General features: G+C 45.1%; 1 protein-coding gene across 4 annotated transcripts in view; it reads right to left on the reverse strand.

The window, feature by feature from the left end:
- Positions 1 to 13,780, reverse strand: part of ABCC11 (ATP binding cassette subfamily C member 11) — a 70,290-nt gene that overhangs the window by 35,722 nt on the left and 20,788 nt on the right. For 3 of the 4 annotated variants that reach the window (XM_045442658.1, XM_045442657.1, XM_045442656.1), the window contains exons 6-11: positions 11,688 to 11,921; positions 7,106 to 7,279; positions 6,107 to 6,254; positions 5,801 to 5,949; positions 4,381 to 4,488; positions 768 to 1,028 (exon numbers count right to left, since the gene is read on the reverse strand). In XM_045442658.1, coding sequence (XP_045298614.1) covers positions 768 to 1,028; positions 4,381 to 4,488; positions 5,801 to 5,949; positions 6,107 to 6,254; positions 7,106 to 7,279; positions 11,688 to 11,921 — 1,074 coding nt within the window. The remainder of the gene's footprint in view (positions 1 to 767; positions 1,029 to 4,380; positions 4,489 to 5,800; positions 5,950 to 6,106; positions 6,255 to 7,105; positions 7,280 to 11,687; positions 11,922 to 13,780) is intronic. The other variant, XM_045442659.1, reaches the window with a different exon arrangement.

Raw genomic sequence — 13,780 nt, forward strand, 5'->3', positions numbered from 1 at the left:
GGGGAGGGGGAGATAAACCATGAAATAAATAAGCAAACAAACAAACAAATAATATCAGATGAAGATAAGTGATTTAAGTAAAATGAAATTTGCTGCTGTGACCGAAGCAAATTATAGATGGGTTGGCCAGCAAAGTCTTCTTAAAGCAGTTGTCATTGCAGCTGAGACCTGAATTACAAGAAAGAGCCAGACACAGGAAGATCTGGTGGTTCCAAACCATGGAACATCAGGGGCAAAGGCCGTGAGACAGGAACAAGGTCTGCTGCCAAAGTGCTATGAGAGGGCTAGTGTAGCTGGTGTGGAAGGAATGAGTGGGAGAAGAGGTCAGAGGTGTGGGTGGGGCCTCACCTAGTTTCACTTCCAGGAGGAAGATACAGAGGCGAAATTTGGACAAGAAGGGAAGCTAGCCCTTGCAAATGTTAGAGAAGAAACCAGATAAGGTGAGTTCACAGAGCAACCAAATGGAAACGTGTAGGGTAGTTCCCAGCACATACTAGCAACTTAATAAATGTTGGTCTCTTTCCCCTTCTCTCCCAGCATATAGCATAGTATTCTGGATCTTGTTATCAGAAAACAAATTGTAGATGATCAGTTGGTTCCCACTAAAGCATGAAAGACTTCCTGTGCTTGCCCTCCAGGAATAATTGGTATTAAAAGAGGGATTTAGAGAGGGCAGTTTTTAGCCAAGGAAATGGTGGCAGGAAGCTCGGGCCTTAGGCCCCAAAAGTCTGGCAGCCGGCCTGCCTGTGTGGCCTCGATAAGGCTACCTTTGACACCACGAGGTTTAACTTGTGCAACTCTGGGGCTAGGCTGCCCTTTGTGTCCTCTGGCCTGAGGGCTCCTAGAGGTGGCTGAGCCCTGGTCACCCCCTCTGGAATGTGCCCCTTCTTCTCCAGCTCCAAGGCTCCATTGACAATCCCAGGGCAGGCGTCTCGCCATGACAAGGTGGCCTCCTCCAAAACCAGTGCATTGCTGGGGTCTTTCAATGGCTGGACATATAAAACAGGGCTCTCCAGGAGGAAAAATTTCTGTAGAGACAAAAGAAAAAAGGAAGGATGAATTCAGTTCTTTAGTCTAATAGAAATGTGTGCCCATTTTGCCGGCCTGCCTGTTGGTCTGGTTTATAAACTTCTAGTAAACGGTAAAAGTTTAAAGAACCACCACCAGTTAAGAGGAAGCTGGGCCCTACCTGTGAGAGTTCTAGATCAGGGTTTTCCAAATTTCAGACCACTGGGCCACTCTTTCATACCTGCAAACTGCCAGCACTCTTAGTTCTTTTCTGTTTCATTTTGGACGGGTGAGAACAGCTGTTGAATCATCATATAGATGTGCCATTTTTCTAATTAAATTTCATTTATAACTATTAAAAGTAAGAAGGTCTGCCCACATAGCACACTGTGGGAAACTGTTCAGGGCCATCCATTTCAAAGTGTGGCCATGAGCAGGTCACTTCTCCCTGTGTCTCCAGCTCCCTAACTGTGAAATATGAGTCGAACTACATGAATTCTAGCATTAAAAGAGGTGGGTGAGAAGTATAATCTTATTGCAGTCAAATTATATTCACATATCTCTCCCTGGATATTTGCTTAGAAAGAGATCGAGAAAGAGATTTCTTGACATTTTGGACAATGGTTTTATCTCTAGGTAGTGGAGATTGAGCGGTTTTTATTCTCTGCACCTTTTGCATTGTCTGAATCTTTTACAATGAGTATTTTACAAAGACAAACAAAAAGCTATTTTCACAAGAAAAAAAGGTGGTCTCTTTTTATAATTGAACCTTAGGTATATTGAATTGGATTAATTATAACATTTGGGTTAAGACATACAGTCATCATTGGGAATTGCATGCACCTCTTTGTTAGTCAGCTGGGCACTTACTTGTTTAGGTATTTTTAATAACTTAATGAATATTCATAAGTCCACCACTGAACCCCAAATCCATAACTTTTACCTATCCATGGGGTTCTTCTTCATCTTATTCCCCTGCTTGGTGTGGACAAACCCTCTATGCCTTCCCCACCGGATAACCACTATCCCAAATTTTGTGGTTTTCATTCCCTTGCTTACAAAAAAATTGTTATTACATATATTGTAATTTTGTTAAATAAATTTTGAGTGATATACTGGCTTAATGAGTCAATATGACAACAACACATCTAGATAGGAACAAATGCGAACAGAAACATGGGATCCTCTTACCCCCAAATATTCTAAGTATATTCAGTCTCTAATTTTGTTTATGCCATTCAGTGCTTTTCAGTTCTCAGTTTTTTGTTGTTGTTGTTTTGTTTTGTTTTTTTGTTTGTTTGTTTGTTTGTTTGTTTTTAACAAACAGCACAGAGAAAAAATGGTCTGGAGACCCCTACCACAGTGCCCACTGGGGCACCCTCTCTAGAGCCTCAGGATACAGGTCTCCACAGCTGCAGCAGCTGGCTCACCTCCTACCTGTGTCCACCTGCAAGGAGGGGTCCTCCCTGAGGGCTCACCGCTGTCTTCTCCCTGCCCTGGAAAGCTGGCACCCCGTATTTCAAAAGCCAAAGGGCATAGCAGGCTGGGAGGTGGGTTATAGCACCAGGGGGCACAAAGGAAGAGGAAGGGATCATTCCTCCCCCTTCCAGCTTGGGGGTCTCAAAGTCAAATGCCTACATGGCCAGATAGAAAACTTCAGTGACTGAAGAAGGAATTGAAGACGCCCTGATGAGTGAGGGGACCTGGAGAGCTAGTGCCCATCCAAGGGGCAGCCCTATGCAACTCCAGCCCCTAAATGTCTCCAGGAGGGGCAGCCCAGGGTTCAAGAGCTTTTCCCTGACCCTCACCCTTTCTGCACCCTTCTCCCACCATAACTACACCCATCCTTGGCCAAAAACTCTGACCTCCAAGCTGTCTCTCCTGGCATTCTTTCCTCAAACATTCCTGCCCACGACTGTAGCTTCTTCATTTCTGCCCACCCTACAAGTGAAAATGGGCATAGAGAGGAGGATGGGAGAGCCTAGCATGCCAGTAGGGAGAAGGCAGCAGGGGGCCCTGATCAGCAGCAGAGAAGTCAGGGTGTTGGGGTGGGGGTGGAACTCCTGGGGCAGTAAAGGACTGTCTTGTCCTTACTCAGACAAGCCAAGTTCATTCCAACCTCAGGGCTTTTGTACTTGCTGTTCCTGAAGCTGAGTCATCATTACTCAGAGCAAAAGTCACCTCAGCAGAGGGGCCTTCCGGGGCCCAGCCCACCCAAAGTTGCCCCAGCCCTCCTTCATGTACTCTCTAGAACATCACACTGTTTTACTGGCATCATAGCTCTTCTGATGTTATCTCCTTTGACCATTAATTCACGTGCTAGTTGTCTTGTTTTAATACCAGATTGTAACTCCCTGAGAGCAGGGACCCTGTTGGTCATGCTAACCATAGTATTCTTAGTCTTAGTACTTGGCAGGTAGTAGGGGTTCAATAACTACTTTTTTGAATAAATGAGTCAATGATATAGGCTGGGAACTACATGCATTTAAATGAGATGACTAGGGGTGCCTGGGTCGTTCAACCAGCTGAGCGTCAGACTCTTGATTTCAGCTCAGGTCATGATTTCGCGGTTCATGGGTTTGGGCCCCATGTGGGGCAGCTCTGTGCTGACAGTGTGGAGCCTGCTTGGGATTCTCTCTCTCTCTCTCTCTCTCTCTCTCTCTCTCTCTCCCTGTCTCTCCCTCCCTCTCTCAAAATTAAAAATAAAATAAAATAAATGAGATGACTACAAAAAAGCTTTTTAAAATTAGTTTGGATTAGGGTTTTTAAACTCAGATGCTGTAGGTGCAAGACCAACTATGTAAAGAAGTCACATAGACCATTGCTAAGATGATAAATAGTAGGAAAAACAGCCCCAGTGTTGGAGATACAATAGGACACAGTGGAGGCCGTGACAAACTGTATCTGAGGGCCTCATCTCAATAGGGCAGCTATCACTTCAGCTCCAGCCATTTGTGGCCACAGGAGAATGTGAGTCTGGTGTTCCCAGATCTTCTGATTGTTCAGGGGAATCCAGAAATCTGATTTTTACATAAAATTTCCAGTTTTTAAATGCAAACAACAAATATGATTTTTTTTTTTTAACCAAAACCATCAGGGTAACCCTATACAAAACTGGACAGGGTCTGCAGACCTCCTGTCTGAGACCTGCTTTGTGTATACTATCCTAAGATCTCCCCGGAGCCTGATTCGTCAGTCTCCCCAGCCCCCACACCAGCCTCCGTACGGGAGGTCACTGAGTTAGCCAATCCCTCTCCACTGACACTGGACTCTGCCTTGGCTTCGGGTCATGCTCAGGAGGAACATCGTGGTAACTGAAGGCAAAAGAGCACCCAAGCAGAGAGCCGTGCAAACAGTCCTCTGACAACTCACCTTGAATCTCTCTGCTGCAGACTTGGAATTTGCGAGACCTTTTATTGCAAAGGGCACAAAGAACACTGAGATCCTCATGGGATTCATGGTGGCTATCACTGTGAAGGCCTGTATGAAGAGGGGAGTAGGCGGTGAGCGTCACATCCCTGTTCTGCTCTCTCTGCTCCCTAAAGCCTCATCCCTAAGCCAGAAACCACAGAGCCAGACCCTACAGCTTCTGACAGACAGATCCTTCACTTGGCAGGGGCCAAGCCAGTATTTTGGGGATATGGAAAAAGTGGAGAAGGAGCACTCATCTTAAGATCTCCATGTCTGTAGGCCTGGCTCCTGTGTAGCTTGGTACTGGGTGATTCTGCAAACTTCGGTCAGGTCCCCTCCCCCAACAAGCTCAGTGTTCCGATTGGCATAGTACCAAAATCATGAAGTGAGCACAGGAACAAAGTTGAGGAAACACTAAGAAAGTATATGTGAGTTTGTCTACTGTCAATGAGGTTTGATACTATTATTGCTATTGCAATTATATTTATTCTTCCTTGCCTTAGATATTGTATTCTTTTCTAATATTCAAAATCTCCCTGCACTTCAAGCCTAATCCATGTCTCACTCTGTCCTGGAGACTTTTCCTGACTACAGCAGACCATCTTCAGCTCTCAGGATCCCAGAATGTGACCCCTAGTACCTTGGGGACCTTCCAATCTGTGCCCCACCTCTACTCCTTTCTTCATCCTTCACTGTGTGAGTGCAGTGTGGCCCTAAACTCCTGCTGAGAGTTTTCCTTATAAAAGCCCCTGCATCCACCCTCAGATCTTCAGGGGTGCTTCTCTGGTGTGCCTGGGCCAAGTAGGGGTGCCTGCTGTCTGGAGCACAAATAAGTCCTTGGCTGCAGACTCTCAAATGCTCCCTATCTTGTTTTGGATGCAGTGTCCTGCCCCAAGCCCCATCTGGATTCCCACTCTCCCAAAGCAGCACCCTGACTTTTCTCCTCAGAGAACTGGGATTCCACCCCTAAAAGGCAACTGCTACTTTTCTGGGCCAGGGTCAGACCACAAAGACAAGGCAGAATAAGCTCTAGCTTTCCTTTTAAAGCATATTTTCAGGGCTCCATTTTGGATTTGAAGAAACTCCTTAATTTAGGATTCTCAAGGTATGTAAGCAGAATCATTGGGGCTTTTACAGCACCTTCCACCTCCCTTGCATCCCCGGATGCACACTCCCACAGTTGCTACTGAAGGTATGTCAGTTTCTCAGACAGGTTGAGATGGAAGAAAGTTTGAGCATCCTAAAAGTCTAGAAAGTCAAAATCAACACCAATTATCTATTTTCAAAACCTTCAGATCTCTGAAGAGCATGGTCTATGAAACAACACCCAAGAAAACTCCCCATCAGTATGGGAGGAAAACAAAGCATCCCAAGCACTTACTAGTGAAATTGTGAGTTTCCTTTGTAAACACATGTGGATGAGGAACATCACTGTTGTGGCCGCTGTAGGGGCTACATACAAGGCTGCAGTGGTCAGGCTCTGGATGACCCCAGACTTCTCCAATAGTTTCCTTTCCTTCCTTCTGAGGTCTGAGAGATTAAAAACCCAATGGACTGGAATTAACCATAACAACATTCTCTAGAGCTTTGAACAGCCCCCAGAGCATGAAAGAACTCCCCAAAAGGTGAGACGCTTGGCCCACCATGACATCCCAAGGCTCAGAACAGAAAACCAGATTTTCTGTACCTTTAATTATTTTTTCAAATGGTTTCTCCCATGCATACATTTTAATCAGCTTGATGCAGGTGAGAACTTCACTGGTCACACAGATGCGCTGGTCACTGACCTCAGATGTGTGATTGTGTATCTTGACAATCTTTCTGTTCAGGAACACCTGCAGTCAAATGCAGCAAGAGCTTCTTTCAACAAGGGCAGGAGAGTTCAGCCCAGCAGAAGTATGGCAACCAGGAGTATGCCCAAAGGTAAAATCCAGATGTGGATTGAATACCTGAGTTTGATTCTGCACTGTTTGAATCCATTGTGACTCTACAGATTCCAGGGCCCTGCTGAAGATTTTCCAATGGAAACCTCCCCATCGTGCCTGAGAGCACCTGCCTCCCACATCCTAGGGGTGTTTCTCTCCTGTGTCCCAAGCTAACTAAACAAATATTACTGTGGCTAACTAAACAAATATTACTCCTTTGCCTTTGGAAACCCTAAACCTGCCAACAGTTACAATCACCTTTTGGTCAGAATATCTACACTGAGGGAGGAAAACAATTGATTTCAATAATTCAGAGCACACATAACACGAGTCACTTCCTGTTTTGCCCAATTTTATTCCACCTGAATCTTTGCCAGCAAATTTGCTTCCCTTCCCCCATTATACTGTGCTCAGACAAATGTTCAATGCTATCCAGGCTAGTCCATTACCACATTCTAGATAGAAGAGAAGGAACAAAAACCTAACATGGAGGATATCTACTAAGGAAAGTCTGTGAGGCAGATAAACCCTCCCAGAAGCCTACAAGATGGACTTGGCATGTCGTATTCACCTCTTATTTCTTTGGCCAACCTTGTGGTCAGAGAATGGTTTGAGGCAGAAATTGAAGCTGAAACTTAACCACAATGGAATGAATAGTCAGTAAGAGTCAATCCTTCCCCTCAGGAGTACCCCAGCTTCCAGAGCCCTGGGAGTTCTGAGGGGATATCCAACATCAAATGGATGTCAAAGAAAGACGTTACCTCCACTAGTAAAATCAGGAGGTAGAAAACAATGGCGGAGAGCGTAGTGGGTCCAAGAATGAGGTAGGAGGTGACAGTGCAGGCAATCAGCAACGAGCAGATGAGACAGATCAGGGGGCCATAGTACACCCCTTCAAACAGGTAGTTTACGTCGCTGGCGAAGAAGCTGATGGCCTGTAAGACAGCAAGCCCGTGAGCATAGGTATCACCATGACAGGTGCTACACTGCCCATGCAAGGGGCTACACTGCCCGTGACAGCAAGGCTTGAGAGGCAAGGTGGTAAAGGCAGAAACACCAATCTCCCCTGCTACTTTCTGTGTAACCCTGGACCAGTAACTATACCACTCTGAGCCTTAGCCTCTTCACCTGTGAAGCTGGAATAATTATACCCACTTCATATGGTTGTTGTGAGAACGTCAATGAAATATAAAGGATCTGCACACATAGACTGTGCTCAATAAAAGTTATATTTTACCATACTATTGCTATTATTTCTAATATCCAGATTCCCCAGAGATTTGCTTCTAGTCTCCTAGCCTATTTTATTCATTCTAATAAATGAATTATTACTAATTCATTATGAATTATTATGAATCATTACTAATAATAATAATGGCTGAATTTTTTTTAACGTTTATTTATTTTTGAGACAGAGAGAGACAGAGCATGAACGGGGGAGGGTCAGAGAGAGGGAGTCACAGAATCCGAAATAGGCCCCAGGCTCCGAGCTGTCAGCACAGAGCCCGACGCGGGGCTCGAACTCAGGGACCGCGAGATCATGACCTGAGCCGAAGTCGGCCCCTCAACCGACTGAGCCACCCAGGAGCCCCAATGGATGAATTTTTTAAGGCAGGAACTAATTCTTTTTATCTTTCTTTTTTATTTTTTGCTATAGAATCTTCTGTCCACTTCCCTGCTCCCCAGTATATACTGCCGAGTCCAGCTGTAACATAAAAGCTGACATTCCAAATCAAGAAATATTTAAGGACCCAAATCATGAATGTCTTTCAGAATGAGCAATCTGAATGTCTTAAAATGTGATTTCCTTTTAACTTTAAACTGATCTCCTTCCAGTTCCCAGGATGTGACCCAGGCTGAATCTTTTAAAAAGGATGAAAGTGTATGAGAAGCATAGCCCCTAGAAAGGAGTTTAGAAAGGACTTTAGAAAGGAGTTTCACAGTATCTTTTAAAGTTAATAATTTCACAAACCCCATGACTTGGCTATTTTATTTCTCTGTTGAGAAACACTTGCATGTGCTAGAGGAAACGCACCCAAGAATATCCAATACAGCTGTGCTTATAGCAGCAAAACCCTGGACACACCTTAAATGTCCATTGGTGGGGAAAAGCTAAAGCATCCACTCAAGGTGTATCAGATAATATTGGGTCTTGGAGCAAACTGGTCAGAGTTTATGTCCCAGATCTGTCATTTACTAGCTGTGGAGCCAAAGACACATTACCCAGTCTCTCTAAGCCTTGTTGCCTATCAGTAAAATGGGGATAATAACCTACTCCATAGCATTGATGTGACAACTGATGAGATAGTGCATATAAAACACTTAATTTTGGCATATTGAAAATGCTATATCAATGCTATATTAAATCATTACCTTGTATACCTTGGACTAATACAATGTTATGTGTCAGTTGTATCTCAATAAAAATGGGGAAAAAAGAAAGTGCCACAATTCTAAGTAAGCATCACTGAAAGAGAATGAGGAAGATCTTTATGTGTGAACATGGAAAGCTAAGACATAATGAGGAGGGAAGAAAAGCTACAAAACAGCACAGTGTAGTGCCCCTGACATAAAAACTCACCCAAGGGGCACCTGGGTGCCTCAGTCCGTTAAGCATCTGACTCTTGATCTTGGCTCAGGTCATGATCTCACAGTTCGTGAATTGGAGCCCTGCCTTGGGCTCTTCACTGACCGTATGGAACATGCTTGGGACTCTCTCTCCCTCGCTCTCTGCCCCTCCCCCACTCATGCACTCATTCTCTCTCTCTCTCTCTCAAAATAAATAAATGAACTTAAAAAAAAAAAACTCACCCAAAAAATTGTATCATACATTTTCTATTGGTAAAACCAAGTGGCAGAACCCTGTGTAAAATATAGTATCCTTTATGTAAAAAGACACACACACACAGGGTCGCCTACATTGCTCAGTCAGTTGAATGTCCAACTCTTGATCTGGGCTCAGGTTTGTGAATTCAAGTCCCACATCAGACTCTGTGCTGATGGTGCAGAGCCTGCTTGGAATTCTCCCCCTCTCTCTGCCCCTCCCCTGCTTGTGTAATCACGCTCTCTCTCACTCTCTCTCGTTCTCTCAAAATACACAAAAAAACTTAAAACACACACACCCAAGATACAGTATGTTTTCCATGGGTAACTTGCATGTGTACCTAAATGCACTTTAAAAAGTCTAGAAGGACACAAGCCAAATTGATAATGGTGGTCACCTCCAGGCATAACGGAAGTGACTGGGCCCAGGGAGTCATCTATTCTATTTTGTGCCCAAGGAGAACATATGCAGGTGTTTTTAAAATTATTTTTAAAGTAAAATTTATGGCAACAACTCTAGGATTCCTCAGGTGAGCAGCTACATCCATCTCCACTTCTGAGTGGGCTGTCTTGTCTTATGTTCTGTGAGGCTGTTTGGGGAAATTGGCCTTGCACACAGCAGGTGCTCGGAACAGAGGCACATGGAAAAGGAAAAAGAGCTGGCCTCAGTGTGGAAGGTCTCCTTGGCAAGGCAGGTAGGTGCCCTGGTTCAGAGCCTGGACCCTGTAGCCAGGCTCTGCTGCTTACCAATCACGTGACCTTGCACAAGTTTCCTACTCCCTCCTTGCCTCAGTTTCTACCTCTGTGACAATGGGAACAATAGCAGAAACTACCACATAAGAGAGTTGTCAGAGGACTGACTGAGCTAATGAGGTAAAGCCCTGGGGTCAACGTCTGGCTTAGTGGAAGTTAGCAATTACTATGATGAGTCTCCCAAGATCAGTAGGGAGAAGGATTGCCATGGATTTCAACTTCAGTCAAATGCAGGACAACAGGGAGCCCCCACGTTCAAGGCCTAACAGAAATTAGTAATACAATCTAACACTTCTAAAACACTGTCCCCTTCCTACATGCTTTGTATGTACTAACTCATTTAATCCTATGAGACAACAATCCTGTAAGGCGGGTCTTATTAATTATTATTCTACAGCTTCAGAGAGACTGCATGGAACCTTGCCTAAGATTCCAAGACTAAAAAAATGGTGAAGAATAATGGTAACAATGAGAACAAATACCTTATGTTTGCTATTGAGTTTAGAAAAAGATCCACCTGGCAGTGGTCAATTTAGCAGACATTGTTTTGGACATCTGTCCTGTGTAATTCAAACATTGGCATTTTGAGGGATAGAGCAGTGAATCTGAAAGGGTTTATGTCTTTGAAGGGGGTTCATACGGGGCAGCCAGATTTGTGCTTGGTGGGAGTAGACAGTGGGGTTTAGCAATTTTGTCGTGAAGGAGAGGACACCTTAATGGGGCTTTGAAGGATGAATGGGATTATAGAAGGGCAGGGGTGACGTGAAAAACATTGCCTGGAGGTAGACATGCCTGGTGTGTGAGAACTGTAGGTTAAGCCAGGCCTGGCCAAAGGGAAGAAACCAACCTGGGGATGGAGGAGTGGAGACAAAAGTAGGTGAGGTTGGACAGTTGCTGATGCCAGATGGCAAAGGGAAGAAGTCAAAGAAGCACTGCCTGTTCCAAAAATTCAAATGTTTGTTCGTTTTCCTTTTTTTTTTTTTTTTTTAGTGGGCTTCACACCCAGTGCGGAGCCCAACGTGGGGTTTGAACTCACGACCCTGAAATCAAGACCCGAGATCAAGAGTCAAACGCTTAACTGACGGAGCCACCCAGGTGTCCCATCAAATGTCTGTTTGAATATAAAAGCAATCCATGCTCCTCGAGGCAACCGTAAGCAACTGAAAAATAGGGAACATGAAATTAATATATAAAGTTCCAATACTCCCATGACTGAGGGTCATAAGTTGGAGCATCTTTTTCTAATCTCTGTTGTTTGTTTGTTTGTTTGTTAGGAGAGCAAGAGCAGGGAACTGGTAACCAGGCAGCTCTAAGTACTCCTCTTTCACAGACAAGAATTAACACGCTGAGAGATAATCTACAATCGCTCCTCCCTTGGTTTCCCTGAGCATGTCCCTCCCTTACCCTCCTCCCCAGGCTGGGTGAGGGGATACACTTTCCAGTGTGCTTAAACTGAGGATTGGTGTCTTTCTGTTCACTGCTGTATCCTCAGGGCCTAGAACAGAGTAGACCTCAGTAACTATGGGTTCAATAAATCTCTTTCAAGTCCTCTAAATGGAAGTGGCATCCCCCTGGGTTACCGTTGACCTGTTCTTGTCTCCAGAGGTAATTCTTGGTGATTATCGACACTCATCCTAGGAATTATTTCTTTTCTCTTTATTCCTCATTTTCTAACTCCTTTTCCTCCCTCTCCCCGCCCCCAGAGCAGGGATGTCTGGAGGAAGGCTAGGCAAGCATGGTCTCCAGTATCCAGTCCCAGACACTCACCTCTCCTGTGGTGACGTGTGTTAGAGACTTAAATTGCATTAGTTTCTGAAAGGCAAAGGAGAAAACAGCAGAACGAAACCTGATGCCTGTGCGCTGGTTGAAGACCCAGCAGGAACACAGACACAGGGACTTCATGCACTCAATGAGAAAGAGGGCAAAGCAGAGGCCTACTCCATAGGCAATACTCCCCGACTGCTTTTCAGAATATTCCAGGATCTTTGGTATAACCAGCATCTAGAAGGAAACAGGAGTTTGAATTATTCAGACTTCTCCATCCTTTCAGGCATAATAAACATAGGCTGTGTGTGAGGTCCTCAGGTCAAGACTGGGAGCTTATTAAATGGCCCAAACTGTGGCACCTGGGTAGCTCAGTCAATTAAGCATCTGACTTCAGTTCAGGCCATGATCTTGCAGTTCGTGAGTTTGAATCCTGCATTGGGCTCCTGTGCTGACAACTCAGAGCCTAGAGCCTGCTTCAGATTCTGGGTCTCCCTCTTTCTCTCTGCTCCTCCCCTGCTGTGCTCTCTTGGTATCTCTCTCTCTCTCTCTCTCTCTCTCTCTCTCTCTCTCTCTCTCTCTCAAAAATAAAATAAAATAAAAACTTTTAAAAATGATCAAAACTAACTGAAACATAACCTTGCTCTCAAGCTCACAGTCCCCTTGGAGGAGACAGGAGTTGAACAGACCCAGATCTGAATCCTGGCTCTGCCACCTCATAGCTTGGTCTGACAGGAAACAGAACACACACCCAAAAGGGGTAACTCAGGAGCTGATGAAGTGACTATTTATGAAGGTGTGGGCAGAATTTGGGAAATCCAACAAGGAATGGCAGAACACATGAAGCTAGTGACAGCAGGGAACTGTTACCTTCCAGACCTGGAGGGACAGGGTAGAGTTAGGTCACTGGAATCCAGAAGGAGAAAGTCATACAGAAAGGGCTCCTCCCAGAAGTCTGGTCCCCAACCTCCAGTGTCAGGGAAGGAGGCAGTCAGGGAAATAAATATCCTGCCTTCACTTTCTCCTTCCCTGCAGTCCCCTATTGTAGTCTTCCATTGGTCCAACCCAACCAGAAGCCAGAGGGCAGGGGGACCCCATTAATGTGATCCATACAGGCCATGCATTAGGGGCACAGGGCAGCATGGGCAATGGTGGAAGATGGGGCTAGAGGGACAAATGGAGAATATCCAGCACACTGTCACCTAGTCACATATCTCTGTGTGTCATCAGCTGTTGTTCCTTCCTGACCTACATCCGTTCTCCTCTTAGCTGGTAATAGCACTCCCGTTTTCATCTGGAAAGACTTGCACCTGTCCCATGACATGCAGTCCAGGCCAGATTGTCAAAGAGCCCTATGCTCTGCTGGCTAACTGGTGAGCATGTGACCCCAGCTGGGACAATGGGACTTACTCTCTGCACTTAGAGTCTTGGCCTGAAGACCTGGAGGACAGGAAATAAAGCTAGTTCATCCCAACCATGGTACATTGGTCCTCCATTAGTTCCTGCCACCTACATTCCCAGAGCTGCTCAGCCATTTCTCAAAGCAGCTAGCTCATACTGAGTCAGGCTGTGTTCTAAGTGCTTTATATATTTATCTCATTTAAATTCACCCTGAGAGGCAGGTAATGTTATGCCATCCAATTTATACATGGAGGTTTCCATGAGGTCAACCACTAAGAGTGTCTTGGGGTTCCTTGAAGAAACTAAGACACAGAGAAGATAAACACATTACCTAAAGTCACCCAGCAATTAAGTGGCAGGGCCAAGGTTCGAACCCAAGCGATGGCTGCAGAACTCACACTCCTGGGTGCCTGGGTGGCTCAGTCGGTTAAACTTTGGCTCAAGTCAAGATCTCATGGTATTCATGAGTTCTAGCCCCACATCAGGCTCTCTGCTGTCAATGCAGAGCCCACTTCAGATCCTCTGTCTCCCTCTCTCTCTGCCCCTCCCCAGCTTGCATGCATGTGCACTCTCTCCCTCTCTCAAAAATAAACATTAAAACAAACAAACAAAAAGAATGCACATTCCTAACTACTAGCTCTACTGCCTCCAAAAGTTCTTTATCTTCTGAGTAGCAGTTGAGAGGCAAACTGTCC

The sequence above is a fragment of the Leopardus geoffroyi genome, chromosome E2 (genome assembly GCF_018350155.1).
Source record: "Leopardus geoffroyi isolate Oge1 chromosome E2, O.geoffroyi_Oge1_pat1.0, whole genome shotgun sequence".
NCBI classification, from domain to species: Eukaryota; Metazoa; Chordata; class Mammalia; order Carnivora; family Felidae; genus Leopardus; species Leopardus geoffroyi.